At 32.5% G+C, this 19578-nt stretch overlaps 1 protein-coding gene across 1 annotated transcript; it reads right to left on the bottom strand.

Annotated features, from left to right (window-relative positions):
* Positions 1-1183: 1183 nt before the first annotated feature.
* On the bottom strand, positions 1184-5217 carry LOC145008937 (uncharacterized). The gene is made up of 12 exons (XM_078967563.1): positions 5111-5217; positions 4236-4306; positions 4098-4166; positions 3459-3587; positions 3286-3372; positions 2886-2976; positions 2669-2739; positions 2525-2594; positions 2092-2144; positions 1949-2003; positions 1685-1779; positions 1184-1450 (listed from the first exon to the last, which is right to left on the bottom strand). Exons 1-12 carry the CDS (start codon positions 5184-5186, stop codon positions 1361-1363), a joined length of 957 nt encoding a protein of 318 aa, XP_078823689.1. The 5' UTR covers positions 5187-5217; the 3' UTR covers positions 1184-1360.
* Positions 5218-19578: the final 14361 nt, after the last annotated feature.

The following is a 19578-nucleotide window of genomic DNA, read 5'->3' as shown; positions in this document are numbered from 1 at the left end:
GAACAATTACTTCTAGGGAATTTTTAATGGTAATTTTTTTATAAATTTTTTGTTATTATTTCAAAAAAAAATAAAAAACTTTATATAAGTAAAGATAAGAGGGTTTTTTTTAAATACACTGCGACCATTTACTAAAATTCAACATTTTAATCATTTATAGATGTTTTCTATTTTACACCTTACATTTAATAACAACTTACACTCTACTTATATTTAAATGTTTAAATTTTATAATTTTGTGATAATTTAGTCTATTCAACTGAATATATATTATTGAAATTTTATATCATTAAAAAGTTATTGTTAAACTTTTAAATACACAAATATCAAATATTAATAATATTATTATCATATTATATTCTCAGATTTTTATTTAAATAAATATTAATTTCAACTAATACAATTTTTGAAAATATGATACATTATGTGATATAGAACTTTTTACAATATTTAAGTTAATTAAGGAAAATTAGTTAATTTTAAGAAAATATATTCATTATTACTATGAATGTTTTTACAATTACTTGTTAGTCATATAACTTTAAAAAATATATTCATTAATATTTTATGTATTTACTTAAATATATATCTATTAAAAAATTAAAAAAAATGTTTTTCAACATACAAAAAATACAAAGTCTAGATTAGTCGAGTCTTTGGAGAATCTTTTGAAATCATATTATTAACGAATTTTATTTCGAATTCGAACAGACTATGTTCAACTCCGATGAGTTCAACTATATGGTTACTATAGAAACAATGATGACAGAATGATCATATTTCCATTCGTGCATCCCTCTACACACACCAGCATCACATTGTCTCTCTTTTGATTTTATCCCAAAACCATGGGAATTGTAATCTTTTTGTCATGTGACCATTCTGTCTAACCTAACGGGTCGTTGTGTACTTAATTTACATGGTGGTTGATTAAAAAACAACACTTTTGCAAAAATTATACCACTACACCAAGTAACATCCGCTTTATGCTTATTTTTTTAGCTACTCCTTTCGGCTTTCAACAATATAAAGTATTTTCTTATATGGTTATTAAGAATGTACAAAGCCATAATTAAATGAATGATAAATCACACTTATAAGGAACAACTATGTCTTTCAAATTTACAACACAAATCTTGAGACACAGTTAAATTACCCTCACCTTTATAATAAAAAAAATACATAATCAAATTTGGAATAAGTTTTATTTATTGGAAGGTTTTTTCATGTGTTTAATACAAATAACAATGCCAAAGCTTTATTTATTGATATACACATGCTGTTTAGATATAGAACAATATTCAGCAGAGCTTAAAAACAGGGCCTAAAGGTATCATACATACACATGCATGAGAAATTTCTACGATTTGAGAAACTTGTCAAACCAATCACTCGCTTCTTTAAGCATTGATAACGTTACTTCATGTCCAATTCCTAGTTCGACTATCACCTAAATTTCATTCGTAATAAAACACATAATTACATCATATACAACACAATATTACATCATATAACATTATTCTTTACTATTGTTTACCAATATAGACAATCTACTCTATTTTTTACCTATAATATCAACATACTAATATTCTTTGTTAGTAAAGTACGTTGTTATTCCGTGCAATTTGCCCATTTAGAAAAATCAAGAAACATTGGTCAAGACCAAAAAGTCAAAAGTCAATACCTTGAAATGAGTCAAAGAATGGGCGTCGAAAGCCTTTTGTGTTGTTGATATGGTAGCATCAAGACCTTCTAGTGGGCAACGGGGATCGACTTCACCTGATAGTTTTATCCATATTATTATTTCATCAGAATATATATATATATATATATATATATATATATATATATATATATATATATATATATATATAGGATCAAGAAGAATGGGTAGATTGGTCATTTCACCGTTTATAATCAACAAAGGGCGTACTGCAATGACTGGTACCTGTATGATCTGAGTCAAACTCAGATGCCAAACCAAGAGCTATTCTGTTCCAAACCTGGTCATAAAAGTAGCACAACATCGAAAGTGAGACACTAATTCGATGCGCGTCTGTAACACATTTTATCAATCTTTATGAAACCTACCTTTTCTACAACCTCTTTGTCAATGGTATCCTTCCCTAAATCAATCCTTGCTTCTGAAGAAAAAGAATATAAAACTAACATCACAAAATCATGCAAAAAATAATTACAATTTAGAAAGAGTGAATGTGCTAACTATAGCTGTAAGATTCTAAAAACCATAATTATATATATATATATATATATATATATATATATATATATATATATATATATATATATATATATGAAGAGAATTTTAAACAAATTTTTAAATATATTTGACGAAATAAATGAGGGAAATTTTGAAAAATTTACAACTCAAAGTCGTTTTTTCTGCATTAAGTAAAAAAACACCCCTATATAACTTAACTTACATGTTTTATTAAAAACATAAATGATAACATATTAAAAATATAGATTTTATATTTCTTTTGTAAAGTAGTGTCTTAGTTACCTTCAAACACAGACATAATACTATGCACCCGAGCATGCCATTGATCATTATCTAAGGCCCACCGAAAGCTCTACACATTCATATGAAGTGATTAGGTCGGATTAAGTGTTTAATTAAGCTCATTAAGTCAAAAAGAAACAATACCTGAACAGAAATTATGGGGACAACCACTGAATAACGTGTATCATCAAAAGCAGCAAACCATGCATGCATTCCTACATCACAAATTCACACATGAATAATTGAGTTGTGGAATTAAAGGCATGATAACTCATAATTAATATATATATATATACACACACACACACACACACTCTTCTTTTTGATAGATGTTGTGTTTAATAAAATATTAAAAGTCAACCTCCAAGTGACATCCCAAGGATTCCTATCTTGGAATTGTCTATGTATTCTCTTGCGGTTAGATAATCTGCCAATATTAAAAGGTCCCACACCTAAAACATAATAAATGTTAAACATTTGGGCATTAAAAGGTTATAATGTCATTTGAAAAATTCAAGAGTTAAGAAGTATAATTAGTGTATTCTCAATTGTACTCTTCAAAAACTACTCAACTATACATAGCATGGAAAAATTGGTTTCCATATGAATCACATTGCTATAACTGGATATATTTTTTTCAAAGTAGGATTCTATAATAAACAAATATATGAAAGTATGTTGCCTTTTATTATTTTCTGGCATTTATCCCTATTCTTTTTGGCATAAAGAGAATAAAAATAAATACATGTTTCAATGCTCACATCTTCATAGGCGGTGGGGATTTTGGCACGTTCTCCATGGTAACGAGAATCAATGGCAACTGCAATATATCCACATGAAGCATAATCCTGAATTCAAAGGAAGAAATCATTAGATCAAAGTCGTTTGTTAAATGAAGAAATGACCAATCTACCCTTGTAATTTTATATTATACCTCAAGTAAAGGGCGTACCCACTCCTTGCATGTATGTGAGCTATGTAGAAAAACAACAGCTGGTCTTTTCGAATGTGTGCTTTCTTTCTTGCTCAAAATCAGCACAGGCAGTTGCCCTTGCTCTCCTTCCTAATTTGAATAAAATAATTAGTTTCATCATGTTAACATCAGGAATAAAAGAATCACATGTTAGTTTCTTCATAAAGGTGCTCATAGGAAATCTGTAAACAGAGAGAAGTATATATATATATATATATATATATATATATATATATATATATATATATATATATATATATATATATATATATATATATATATATATATATATATATATATATATATATGTTTCTTGTTGAATTGGTATAAAAAGAACGACTTAACAGAGAAAGTCAAGGAAAGAAGGTTCCTCCAATATGAGTGTTTATTTTTAACTTAATGCAGAAAGATTGACTTTATAGAAAAGGTCTAATTTAATTCCTAGCATTTACAAATTTCTTTTCGTTTATTTTTTCCTTCAATCCTTCCATACTATCATAGTTCCATGTATGTAATTATTTTCTGATCAGATATCTTTCAAATGTCATATTAACTTTATCCGATTAGCATTCAATGAGAAAAAAAGGGGGTGAAAGTTACCTCAGTGATTAGGTAGAAGTTTTCTTCGTTGAAGTTATGGATGGGTGCTTTTGGGACGGATTTCATTGCCTGATAGTGTTCAATTAAGATAACTTCTAACAATGATTAACAGAAAAGTAAAGTATATGTAATGTCCACCTCATAGTCACAAGGTGTTCCCTGATATAAGGGTTCCACCACGCATTTTGCAGGTTGTGTCTGAAGTGGAACTGAAAAAAAAAACTATATTAGAAATATATTATGAATCCACATTTTGACAAATAAAGAGATGAAGTCATATTTCAATGAAATTATTGATAAACAAGAGTGATAACAGTAGCTATTGAAAAGTTAAACTTAATTCCTCTCCTAACATGACAATGAGAGATAACGAACAAAGTTTGGTGTTGTTTCTTTGTTACCTAATGGGGTCATGACTTAATCTGGTAAGGTAGTTATGTTTTATCTTTTTTTTTTTTTTTTTTTTTTTGAGTTGATGCAAGAGAAAAGCTTGATTGAAAAGGTTACGGAAATGAGGCTTTTCCAGTTAAGTCCTATCTTTTTACAAATATACACAACTCAATTTTTCCTTCTCAATTATTTTCTCTAGAGAAGAATTAATGGAAAACAAAGAAACAAGGTGTTACAATAGAAGCTACATGTATTCAGACAAGTTTTGCACTTTGACTTTGGACAATCCAATGAGTTATTTTATAATGAAAGCAACTGACCTTATACTACTCTTACAAGATTGAGAAAGTTGTCGATATTTATAAACAAATCTAGATACATAAAACGCACACAATTATCTATGATCTCCGTAGCCACTATCTTAATTAGCTCAAAAGAAATCTACTGCTACTAGCAGTCTAGCAACAATTTCTGTCCCATAACTACTCCTTTTTCTATATTGCTTAATTATTTTAGGCAAAGAACTCACAGGGTCGTATGAGAGTAGAGGAGAGTATGATATGAGCCCAAGTATTCGCAACAAATAAACATAAAAATTGACCAAATCTATGAAAGCAGCTTGCCTACAGGAGAACGGCGACTACGGAGAACTTCAAGGAATTGTGAACGGAGGTTGGCTTCTGATTCGATAGGATCCATCTTCTCGAAATTCTGACGAGGCAACTGTGACGTGAATAAGTTAAGATGATATGGGGTGCTTATATTTATAAGTGATACTTTGATAGAGTGCGAATGGAGAGAACAATTTACTGAAATGCTCCTTGTCGTTTGCTAAAATTTCACATTTGGTTCCTATGTTTTCTTTTGCACTTGGAAGGTCCCTAAGTTTTAATTTTATTGTGTTTTTCATCCCTCATAGCGCTAAAAAAAGACTATATTGTCCTTTATATTTATATTTTCATTTTTATATTATTAGTTTATTATTAAATAAACTTGAAATTGGACCCACCCAAAACCTTACACCCCTCATGCCCTTCTCTCTCATTTCAGTTCATCTGCGATGCTAACTACCAGACTCTGCCGGAAAACACCGAACACTACCCTGCCGGAAAACACCAAACACTACCGGAAAAAACACAAGAGGTGTTTTTGGAAAGGTAAGAGACAACGATGGTGGTGGTGGTGATTGTTTATTATTGGTCTGATGAAGCTTCCGGTGGGAGGGTTTCGAAAGTGGTGGTGAATTAAAATGAGACAGAAGTACATGAGAAGTGTGGGGTGTAGGCTTTTGAATGAGTTCCTTTTTAAGTTTATTTAATCTTTTATATTCATTAATAATAAATAGATAATAAAAAATTAGAAAAGATAAAGTCAAAGGACAATATGGTATTTTCATCTTTGCGAGGGGATGAAAAACAAAATAAAACAAAAACCCATGGGACGGTTCGAGTGCAAACGAAAACATAGGGACCGAAAAAGAAAATTTTGCAAACCACAGGGACCATTCTCAGTAATTTTAACTTTAGGATACGCATCGAATAAATTACGAAAACTGTTTGCGTTTATTCAGGATATGCCTTATGTAAATTACGAAAATCGTTTATTTCATTTAGGATATAGATTGAGTAAGTTATGATAATCGTTTGTTTCATTTAGGATATGCATCAAGTAAAGGGTAAATAACACGGATGATCCCTATAGTTTAGGGTAATCTGTGTGTTTTGTCCCTAACAACCTTTTTTAACTCGGACGATCTCGATTTTATATTTTTGTTGCATGCTTGTTCCTTATCCTGTGTAAAAAAATGGATTTACTCCTACTGATTTCTTTTATATTTTTTAAATTATCGATTAAATAAAAATTATTAATTAAATGTCAAAAAAGGTATCAATTAAGTATTAAAAATTAATGGGTCCCACCATCTCATTCCTACTCTACCCACCTCAACCTCCACCCTCCACCCTCTTCTTCTCTGGTAAATAACCCACAAATTTGGTTTCTCCGGCGAACCATCCATAACTCCGTTTCATTTTTATCCTCCTTCTCCGACCAAAACAACGCCTTCCCGCTTGCCCACCTCCTTGGTGTTTCTCGAAAGATCCATAACCAAGCTTATAACTACTGTCAACTTTATGAAAAAAACACAAAACTAAAACCAATATTTGATGAAGCTGAAATCTCAAAAAAAGAAAATAAGATGAAATAGAAAAAATCCCAAAAAACACAAAACTAAAACCAATATTCTAAATTACAACCCAATTGATGAACTTAATGTTTTAGATTGTACACCTTAAGCCATCAAATCCAAAAAAAATCCCAAAAAAATATTTTCAACATTTATTTCGTTAATAGATGAGAGACGAGAAAAAAAGGGGAGTGGAGAGAAGCTGGAACCAGATGACGGTGACCTCCATGGATCTGACTTTCATATCTAATTCTCATTTCTTTCTCATGATGCAACGATGCTCGAACCACCGAACCCTAGCCGCCTCTAGTCTCTTTCTTCTCTCATTTTCTTTTTCTTTCTCATGATGGACGGTAACGGTAAAGGGATTTAGGATCCGATGAAGGTGGACGAGGACTGAAGCAATGACGGTGGTGGGTGGACTTTCATTTGCCGACGGTAATGAGCCGAGAGATCTTTTCAGTGGCACAACCACCAGAAACCACGATGAATGGTTTTGATTTCACAATGGTGGCTTTAGGAATGATCGACAGTCTGGGGTTTAAGGGCATTTGATGGTCCGGTAATGGTGGATTCCGTCGGTAATGCTTAGCCTGTCACATCTGAGCAAGAAATAGAGAGGCAGTAGAAAGGAAAGGAAGGAAGAAGATGCAACTCGATGTTGAAGATGAACGAGGGATAAAGGATGGGATGCAAGTCACAGTGGCGAAGGAGGAGGTAGCATGGATGCAGCCGACAATGAAGAAGGTCGAAAGATGTAAGACCATCTGGATTGGTGAGCAGCTCACTATGGGCCACCCAAAAAATTAAAAAAAGTAAATTAAAAAGAATAGAAATTGAGTGAGCGGATTGCCGCCACAACCTAGCTCACCATAGTTCACCATCTTTCTCTCTTCTTTTTCTTTTTTATATCTCATTTATTTGATAAAAAAAAAATTGACTTGATATTACTTTTAGAATTAAATAAAATATAATAAAAGACATAAAATAAAATTCTCTACAAAATGAGTATAATGTTGATATATTTTTTGTTAATTTTTAAAAAATAAAATAGAGGATTGGGTTGGGTTGCTAATGTGAATAAAAGTTCATAGTCAGTTACGTTGTGTATGTGGAAGATAGATAAAATAATTTTTTTAATAAATATTTGGGTTGGGTTGGTTGCCAACGAAGGTAGTGAGTCTAAAGGGAGTAGGTTTTGGTGGTGGGCACATGGATTTTTTATTAAATAATTTTCTAAACAAAAATTAAATAAAAAATAATTTTAAAAATAAAATTATAAGGGTAAAGTGGTCAATTTAAGTGAATAAAGATCAAATATACGCAACAAAATAAAGTTTTAGGGACAGTATGAGTTAAAAAAAGTTTTTAGGGACCAATCACAAAAATCACCTTAAACCACACGCACCATTCGCTTGGTGTCTGATTAATCGTTAGGCGACCTTCAACCGATTACGATTAGGGTGCTTGGCGGAAATTAGTCAAAATCGGGCTCGGCGGTCATTGGCACTCCTTAGCGGTAATAGGTGGGAAATATTTAAAAAATTCAAAATTTTTAATTTTCAAACATTACTTTAAAATATTAAAATTTCATACTTTTAAGTTTTCAAATTTTAAAATATTATTCGAAAATATTAAAATTTTCAAATTTTAAAAATTTTAAATTTTCAAATACTTATTTTTTTTAGGATATATTAATTTTTTAAATAATTTTATTAATAATTTAGGATCCCCAATTAATATGCTCCGACTAATCCCCACCTACTTCAATTAATCGTTTACCGGTCGACCATCAGCTATCGTCGAACGATTTTCATAACTTTGCATTTAGGATATGCAGCGAGTAAATTATGAAAACCGATTGTGTCATTTAGGATACTCGTTATGTCGATTAAAAAAATTGTTTGTTTCATTTAGGATATCCATTATGTAAATTACAAAAATCGTTTGTTTCGTTGAGGATATGCATTATGTACATTAAGAAAATTGTTTGTTTCATTTAGGATATGCATAGAGTAAATTACAAAAAGCGTTTGTTTCATTTAGGATATAGATTATGTACATTACAAAATCATTTGATTCATTTAGGATATGCATTATGTCAATTACGAAAATTGTTGTTTCATTTAGGATATGCATCGAGTAAATTACAAAAATCATTTGTTTCATTTAAGATATGCATCGAGTAAATTACGAAAATTGTTTGATTCATTTAGGATATGCATTATGTAAATTATGAAAATCATTTATTTCATTCAGGATATGTGTCGATTAAATTACGAAAATTGTTTGTTTCATTTAGAAAATTTTGTTTGTGCATGTTTTTCTTTTCAGTCTTTCTTTTTTGAAATTGTATTAAAGTTCATATTTTTACTTTTTTGTATAGAAATTGAAATGGTAACTGAACCTGCATGTGATGATATTACACCTTGAGATCCCGATTTCACAAGGGATGAAGGTGGGGCAATATATGTCAAATTGGGTTAATGTTATCTTAATGTAAGCGCTTCACCTTCTTCGGCCCTAATTTCATGCATTAATGTTTCTGCTTATGCAAGTCACTCCTATAAAAAAACAAACAACATAGGTTTTATCTTTTCAACATCCATATACTAGTATGATTTTGCTTTACTTATAAACCATATGCATTTGGCACCCACTCTTTATGTTTATATTGTTTGTCAATATACATAATCACATGAAATCTTTTCTTCTTTGTCCTCTTAATTTGAACGCAATTTGTATCAGTATTTAAAGAAGTTTATTTTCTTAATGTTGCAAACTAAGCATAGTGCATAAAAAAAAAAACTAGAGCAATTATTAGATATATTCATGGAATTTGGGAGGCTCGACACTTAAAGGGAATAAAAGTGTTAAAGTGGTAGTCGATTGACTTATTGACTTATTTCTTGTGTATTTTATATTCCATTACGATATAGTCTACTCCAATTTCCATGTTTTTTTCCAGATACATGATGATTAGTAAAATGACAAAATGAGTTACATGAAGATAGCTTGTATGGCTTTTATACCCTTCAAGTTGCACATGTGATTTATGGTTGTAAATTTGGAATGCCTGAATATCAATCTTTTTGTAAATATTTCGATGAAGGTATGGATGTCACATGAAGTTTTTTCTACATGCACCCTTCTAGTTTAATCAACTTTTTGTAACTTAAATAGAAAAACTTATAATATTATATACATATTAATTAGAATTATGAAGAAAAAAAATATTTTGAAACCAAGTGGCAGCCTAGTCGAATAAAGTTTGAATTGAAGAAGAAAAAAAATCATATATAAACTCCATATATTAAAACACTAGACGTCACTCGAAAACACCAAACACTACCGGAAAACACCAAATGTGAGACGCCACCGGAAACCGCCAAGAGGCGACACGAAATTACAAGACACCACCGATCTGAAAACACCATGGTTCCATTTTAAGTTTATTTAATCATTTATATTCATTAATAATAAATTAATCATAAAAAGCTAAAAACAAAAAGATAAATACAAAGGACAATATGGTCTTTTCATCTCTACAAGAGATAAAAACGCAATAAAACCAAACCCTAGGGTCCGTCCGAGTGCAAATAATAACATAGGGACCAATCATGAATTTTTGGTAAACCATAAGGACCATTTCAGTAATATGTTCTTTAGGATATCCATTGCGTAATTACGAAAAACGTTTCTTTCATTTAGGACATGCATTATGTAAATTACGCAAACTGATTGTTTCATTTACGATATTCATCGAGTTAACTACGTAAATCGTTTGTGAACATCAATTACAAGTGGCAAAGGCACCAAATATCATTTAGGTTATGCGGTATGGTTTGAACGTCAATTACGTTATGCTTACTTGACGTCCCTTAACATATGTTATAATATGTGAAAATTGTTTTGCTTTCATGTAATGTTAAGCCATTTTACCCTCTCAACATTTTCCAACTTTCGGCTAAGAAAAAGAAACAATCAACTTTTCTTTACTCTTTTCTCCTTTTTAAGTGGTGTGATCGTGTCGTGTATATTTCCTAGCAAAAATGGAGTCATGCGTAGAATAACATGACGAAAGATCAATCCTATAAGTTATATGAAATATATTCCTATTAGTTATTAGTTAAATGAGATATATTTGTAAATTATTGGACAAATGGACCATTCCTTTCTAATTTTATGTTAGGGTTTTGCTAACCTTTTTAATTTGAAAACTTTTTCTCTTCTAAAAAATAAAATTAAATTAAAATTTCAAATTAATCCTCAAATGATGCATATGGAAGGATTGAAGGAAAAAATAAATGAAAAGAAATTTGTAAAATGCTAGGAATTAAATTAGACCTTTTATATAAAGTCAATCTTTCTGCATTAAGTTAAAAATAAAGACTCATATTGGAGGAGCCTTCTTTCCTTGACTTTCTCTGTTAAGTAATTATTTTTTTATTAAGTCAACAAGAAACATATATATATATATATATATATATATATATATATATATATATATATATATATATATATATATATATATATCAGTGTTGTAAAAATCCAGACTAGTCCAGACTAGGTCCTGTAATCTCCGATTAATCCTTAGGCGTCAGCCGACCGATTAGAGGGCGCCTACCGATTATTCCATGCCTAGAAAACGAGTGAATCGGTAGAAAAAGATGAAATTTTAACACTTGAAGAAGTTCTATCTCAATAGAACCTATTTAAGGAATGATTAGTATTATATTAATCTTGTAAATCGATTTTCTTATGATATTAGTGGTAATTACGAACTTTGTTATGATATTAGTCATATTTAATTTTTTAAAATTCAACGAATTAACAATTAATGGTTTCCGATTAATCCCCCGATTAATCCCACCCCAACCGATTAATCCCTTAACCCTTAACCCCAGTCCACCAACTAGCAAACGTCTAGCATTTTTTACAACCTTGATATACATACAATATATATATATATATATATATATATATATATATATATATATATATATATATTATTTTGAATAATTAGACAGTAACTTGCTTAGGACATCTTTAATGGTAGTTTATTCGGTATTTTTAAAAGTTTTTTAAAACTATATATAAATGGGGACAAGAGTTTTTTCTGGGAAAACTTTTCAACCAGTTAATAAAGGTCATTATTTTAATCATTTTATAGTTGTTTTCTATTTTAGAGCTTATATTTAATAATAAATTATGCCATACTAATATTTAAATATTTACATTTTAGTTACCATTTCATATATGTCATTATTAAACATCAAAAAATCATATTTGTCCAAATTAATGTCTAAATATCATATTTATCCTTCATAAATTTTTTTAAATATCATATATGCCCTTCTTTAACATGAAAATGTCATATATGTCCTTCATGAGCTTATTTTTGTGTTTTGGTGGTATTCTTGAAGAAGAAGAAGAAGAAGAAGGTGGTAGGAAGACTTTTGAGCTTGAAAGCAACTTGGATATGGGATTCTCTCCTTGCTAGCAACCCCCGGGAGGTAAAAGCTCCAAGCTTGATCATTTATCTTATAGATCTAGCCAATTATTCATTTAGGGCATTTTTGGTACAAACTATGATGATTCTTAAGCATGGCATGCTCTTAATCAAATAACTCGTCCTTTCAGACCCAATGAGGGGTCTTGAGTCATAAAAATGTGGTCTTGATGCTTAGTTCTTCCCAACACATGCTCTAGAAGGTATTAAGGTGTTAAGAAGTTGGGATTTTATTTATTATGCACTAATGGGCATGCAAAGTCATAAAGTTGGAAACTTTATGACTCTTAGTGGTATTTTGGCAATGGATCTGAAATTCGGACGTGAAAGCTTAATGCATTAAGCTCTTATTGATGAAAAACGATTTTGTGCATAGGTCGTGCGTAACCCAGAGTATGCCACACATATGTGGTCAACCGTCCGACTCCAGTCAAAGCTTAAGTATGCTCAGCATAGTAGTTGAGTACGCCCCATGTACTCAGCTGAGTGGACCGAGTTGACTCGTTGACCTTGATATTTTACCGGAGTTTCGACCAAGTTGACCTACGGGTATTTTAGGTATTTTGAGATGATTAATTGATATTACGTCCTTGGTTTTGGTTAGGTGATCGTTGAGCCGATTCTGGGGACTGAGATTTATTCAGCTTGCATTCAAACTGAGAGTTGAATTTTCCTCACTGTACCCATGGGTCGAAGGCACCAATGTACTCCCATTAGATTATTTATGTTGGTCAAGATAATGATATGATAGTTTGCAACTATTCAGTAGATTTGTATGATTATCATTATTTGCTAGCTCACTATTTATGTTGATTTGTTGGATATGTCGACATGTTGTGTTGGGTTGAGGCAGTTCTGTTTTGCACTATAGACTAAGACATCTTGGGACCACCAAAGAGGTTGTAGGACCTGTAAGGCGGGCCATTCAGGTCGGCAGCATGTGGAGCGGTCTGGATAGGTTGTAGGCCTTGCGAGGCGGTCCAGTCATGTCGAAGGCTCGTAGATAGGTTCAGATAGGTTGTAAGCCCTGCGAGGCGGTCCAGTTAGGCTGCTTGCTCATATTTGTATGCTTGTTTGTTATGTGGTGTGTTGTTACTTTGGGGGAACTCACTAGGCTTTCGGTTAGAGTTTTAGTTTATCGTTTCAGGTACTTCTAAGGACAGTGGGAAGGCAAATGCGTGATCGTACACAACTTCCTGTTTTATGTCACCGGGTCTTGGGAAAACTCTTATTTGAAATAATTTTTTTGAAAGAATGACCTTTTTGTAAACAATATTGATTCATGGTTGGTTATGAAAATTTTAAATTTTTTGTGATTTTTTGAGTCTTACAAGCTGGCATCGGAGCCTTGGTTTTAGAGAATTGGATGAACATTTATGTGAATCCAGACTCAAGCTAGGGAACTACAAAAGTTTTAAACTGATTTTTCAAAATTGTTTTCAAAAGTAAATAAGGAAGGATGTGATGTGTACAATCAGCCGAAGCAAGAAAGTATTAATGGGTTATGAGCATTACAATATTCATGGTGCACATGGAACCCTAATTGCTTTAGATCTAGGTTTTTCTCAAGTTATACATGCATAATAATTTTCCAAAGCAAAACCCTAATCTAGAATACATATTTTCGGGTTCAATGAATAAACAAGAGTTGGAAGAATACATTTCTTGTTGATTGCTTGATCTTGACCTTCAAGAGCTTAGTGCCTCAATTCTTGAACCTCAAATGGAGTCAAAAACACCACTAGCAATGAGGAAGAAGGAGAAAGGTTGTGGAGCTTCACAATTTTTGGCCAAAGGGTTCTCTAAGAACGCATAACCGAAAACTGTAACTTAAGGGTTCCTTATATAGCTGAGCTGCTAAGGCTTTCTAGCTGGAAACCCTAATTTCCCTTGCTTAGGGCCTAAGCAACATGTGGACCCACATATAGCAAGCGTTGGAAGAAACCTCTATGGGCTCCCCATAGATTTTCGTCCATCCTATACCAATAGGATCCATTATCCCAAACTACAACTATTACTGATTTACATAAGCAGTCCTCGTTCTTTTAATCATTTTCTTTTGATCACTAATGTATTTCCAAATTAATTTCTAATCAATACTAATTAAATAATATTATTTCTCAATTAATATATTATTCTTATAATATATTAATAAATCATTAATTAACCTCCAAAACTTATCCTATCATATTGCTATGGTGAAGACAACGCAAAAGGACCATGCTACAATCGGGTCAAGTACATAACAATTATAGTTATGGGCTTAGACACCTAATCCGACAAGTATACCCTACCCACACTATTATTGATATTATGTTTATGTTAAAACAACATACTAGTGGTAGGCTAGGGATCTTCAGGTATTGTAGTAAGGCTTGGAATTCTTAGAATTGTGTAAAACACTTTCAGATTAAAGCATTTGGGTAGTACTCCCAATATTCTTTAGTCGGATAAGAATCGGAGAGACAAGAATTTAGAATGCTTTGATGATGATTTCGTCTATACCAGAAAATGAGACCAAAATCCGAATTTATGATCTTTGTCAGAAAACTGTCATATGACAGTTTCAAACTGTCATAAACTGTAAAAACTGACATAAAACGGAAGCTAGGATAAGGGTCCAACAATGGTCAATTCTCTGAAAATACAATTTTCTGATGCATTTTTTATATAGCAACATACCCTATATAAAAAAATTTCTACGCTGACCTGGTAGGGGATCTGCCCCTTGGACACCGTCAGGGGCTGCCGCCCCTTGGACCCCACTCTCAGGGGAGCTGCCCCCGGACCCCCGTTCGTTTAGGGGCTTCGCCCCTAAATGACAGTGTACTTTGAAAACTTGATCAAACTTAAACAAGTGTGTACTCCACAACTTCCTTACTTGTTTAATATTTATCATGATCACCTTTGGTCAACAAAAGTAATCACATTACACTTAAATAATATTGATGACAACAAATCACCAACAAATCTCCCTAATTTAAGTGTAATCTTGATTAATTTAAAATGAAACATAACACCAACAAACTGATGCATAAATGAAATATCGTGACGATTGAATTTCACCTTAGTATATTACACAATCCAAATATTCGAATATCAGGGTGTCACTAAGGATTGAACCCTTTCTATCCATAGTGAATACATGAAGATAATACACACAACAGTTTACATTCTCATAAGTTCTAACTTGACACTATATTTTACTAGCTTGTGTCCCATCCTTCAATAAGCATATCAAAGCCAAGTCCTAACTTCTTGAAGCAGCTAAACTTCATGCTTATATAGGTAGTCCTTTTATTCTTGCACCTGCAAATGCAATTTTTCAAAAGAACTATTAACAATATAAATTCAACCTCTTTTACTTGCAGTACTGAACACATACCTTGGGATGACGATAATAATGTGTTCCAATCTTCAAATATCAGGCTTTCCACATTGAATTCAACATCTAATATCACATTAGATGGGAATTGGGTATCTCAATATAAAAGATTTTAAGTGGACTTTCAACCCATCCCTATAGCCGCCTTGTGCACAAGATCTCTTACTAACCCTTTGGTTAGATAGATGATCGGCTAAATTCAACTGAGTTCTTACAAACTCCACAGATATCACACCAGTCATGATGAGCTCACGAATCATGCTATGTCTAACACCTAAATGTCTAGACTTTCCATTGTATACTTGACTATAAGCCTTAGCCAAAGTTACCGCACTATCACATCTGATAGAAATGGTAGATATCAGTTTGGGTCGTAATGGAATTTCATAAATCAAATTCCTTAGCCACTCAGCTTCTTTACCAGCAGCAGACAAAGCAACAAATTCAGACTCCATGGTTAATACAAGTCTGTTTCTTAGACACCCAAGAAATGGCACCTCCTCCAAGAAGAAACACCCAACCACTAGTAGAGGAGTGATCCTCTAAGTTGTTAATCCAGTTGGCATCTGAATAACCTTCTAAAACAGAAGGATATCCACTATAAGTTAAACCACAATTCATGGTCCCTTTTAAGTATTTGAATACTCTACTCACCACTTGCCAATGATGTGAACTAGGATTACTAGTATATCTACTAAGCCTTCCTATAGCATATGCTATATCTGGCCTAGTACTAATCATGGCATACATTAGACAACCAATAGCCCTTGAGTATTCTAGTTGAGACACTAGAGATCCTTTATTAGGCAGAAGCTTAAGAATAGGATCTATAGGAGTGCTAACCGGAGAACAATTCTCAAAGTTAAACTTTTTCAATATCTTCTCAATATAATGAGATTGAGAAATTGAAATCCTATTGCTTCCTTTTCTAATTCTTATACCAAGAATTACTTCAGCCTCCCCCATGTCTTTAATATCAAAACTAGATGATAATAATTTCTTGGTTTTATCAACTTCTTCTAAATTGGTACCAAAAATCAACATATCATCTATGTATAAGCAAATCATGATTCCTTTACCAGAAGTATCAAATTTACTATATACACACTTGTCATCTTGGTTTAATGCCAAACCATTAGACCACACAACATCATCAAACTTTTGATGCCACTGTTTTGGTGCTTGTTTCAAACCATATAACGATTTCTTCAACTTGCACACTTTGTGTTCATTTCCAGGCATCACAAACCCTTCAAGTTGTTTCATGTATATTTCCTCATCCAAGTCATCATTCAAGAATGCAATTTTCACATCCATTTTGTGAATGACAAGATTATGTATAGCTGCAAGAGCTAATAATAATCTAATATAGAAATTTTGGCAACAGGAGCATAAGTATCTAAGAAATCAATGCCTTCCTTTTGTCTAATGCCTTGGATAACCAATCTGGCTTTATACTTATCTATTGTGCCATCCACCTTCATTTTTCTTTTGAGGATCCATTTACATCCTAATGCCTTGCAACCAGGAGGTAAATCAGCCAATACCCAAGTATTCTTATGCATGATAGAATCAATCTCATCATGAATTGCCTCTTTCAAGAAATGTACATCCCTAGAAGCCATAGCATTACTGAAAGTCTTTGGATCCTCTTCAATATTAAAACAATATTGATGTTGAGAGACAGTCGCATTCCTTGTTCCTTCAACTAAAGATAGGTGAAAATCAGATCCAAAAGACTTAGCTTTTCTAGCTCTGGTGTTTTTCCTAGGTTCGAGTACAAAACTTGCACCACCAGAAACATCTTCAGCTTGAGTAGCACTTTTGTTGGAAAATTGATGAATCATGTCCCTTGGTCTAGGTATAGATGTAAATCTTTCTTCATCAAAAATAGCATCTCTTGACTCTATCACTGTGTTTACAGATACAGAGTCATCAGATTCTAAAACATACAATCTATATGCTTTGGAATGCTCAGGATATCCAATAAAGATACAATCTATACCTCTCTCACCCAACATTTTCCTTTTAGGTGCAGTGAGCCTTACAACTGCTCTACAACCCCAAACTTTGAGATAACTCAAATCAGGTACCTTTTTACACCAAAGTTCATAAGGAGTATTCTTACTCCTTTTATTTGGAGTTCTATTCAAGATGTAACATGCAGTTAACATTGCCTCACCCCAAAACCCTTCACTTAAACCAGAATACGACAACATGGAACTAACCATTTCTTTCAAAGTCCTATTCTTCCTTTCAGATACACCATTTTGTTGTGGTGTATATGGAGTTGTGGTTTGATGTACTATTCCAGTTGATTCAAAATAAAGTGGATCATAATACTCACCACCTCTATCAGTACGCAATACTTTTATTAATTCATTTTTATGAAGCTCAACTTGTTGTTTATAAAATGCTTCAGAAATCATAGAAATGTAATTCTGAATATAGTTAAAATTCTACAGAAAAAAGAATTTTGACCTTGTCGCTTTTCTGGATCCTTGGATCCACTTGGTCCTGCACCATCCTTGTTCACTTTACGCAAATGACAATCTTTCTTGAAGTGACCCGGTTTGTTACAATTCCAACACATCACTTTAGCCTTCTTTTTGGAAGACTTGTCATCCTTTCCTTTAAACTTCCTTTTTCCATTAGACTTCTTTTGATTCATTGATCCTTCTCCATCCACCATGTTCACAGAAGAGAAACCAACTTGGTTCTTGCATTTGGGATTGTTATCAAGTTCTTGAGTCCTTAAGGACTCTTCAATCCGTAAATGGCTTCCAAGTTGAGTCAAATTCAAATCCTCTTCGTTATGTTTCAGATTGTTTTTAAAATTCTTCCAGGAAGGGGGCAGTTTGTCATTGATCACAACCACAACAATGGCTTCATCCATTTTTAGATTGTGTTGAGCAAACTGTCTCAGGATCCTTACCATTTCAAGGTATTGTTCCATAATAGGCTTGGAGTCAATCATCTTGTAATCCATAAAGTTACTGACAAGAAACTTCTTGCTAGAAGCATCTTCAGCCATATACTTGGATTCAAGAGAATCCCATAGTTCTTTTGCAGATTCGAAATTTTGATAGATATCAAAAAGAGAGTCAGACATACCATTAAGAATATGACCACGACATATGTAATCATCATTTTCCTACTTTGATCTTCTTGGTGTTGTCTCCAAAGGTTCATCTTCAACATATTCTACTAAGACTGGCATGGGTGTACTCAGAACATACACCACTTTCAGAGTGGTAAGGAGAAACTTCATCTTCTTCTGCCATCTTTGAAAATCTTGCCCTTCAAACTTGTTCAATTTTTCAAATTTACTAGTCATTTCCTTCATAGAATCACCACTTGTCATGATCACAGAAATGCTTTAATCTTTGTTAGAAATTGGGGTACAGTAAGGCTTGGAATTCTGAGAATTGTGTAAAACACTTTCAGATTAAAGCATTTGGGAGGTACTCCCAATATTCTTAAATCGGATAAGACTCAGAGAGACAAGAATTTAGAATGCTTTGATGATGATTTCGTCTGTACCAGAAAATGAAACCAAAAACCGAATTTATGATCTTTGTCTAAAACTGTCATATGACAGTTTTAAACTATCATAAACTTTAAAAACTGACATAAAACAGAAGTTTGGATAAGGGTCAAACAATGGTCAAATCTCTGAAAATACGATTTTCTGATGCATTTATTATATAGCAACATACCTTTATAAAAAATTTCGCATTGACCTGGCAGGGGCTCTGCCCCTTGGACCCCACTCCTAGGGGCGCTGCCCCCTGGTATTTATCAAACTTAAACAAGTGTGTACTCCACACCTTCCTTACTTGTTTAATATTTATCAAGATTACCTTTGGTCAACAAAAGTAATCCCATTACACTTCAATAATATTTATGACAACAAATCACCAACAGGTATTGCATAATAGAATTGCCTGATAATTGATTCTTGAAAGCTTAGGATTCTTTCTAGTATGGAATTGACATCGTCATTGTA

The sequence above is a fragment of the Lactuca saligna genome, chromosome 8, assembly GCF_052625555.1.
Source record: "Lactuca saligna cultivar CGN05327 chromosome 8, ASM5262555v1, whole genome shotgun sequence".
Taxonomy (NCBI): Eukaryota; Viridiplantae; Streptophyta; class Magnoliopsida; order Asterales; family Asteraceae; genus Lactuca; species Lactuca saligna.
This window is presented reverse-complemented; position numbering and strand designations above follow the sequence as displayed.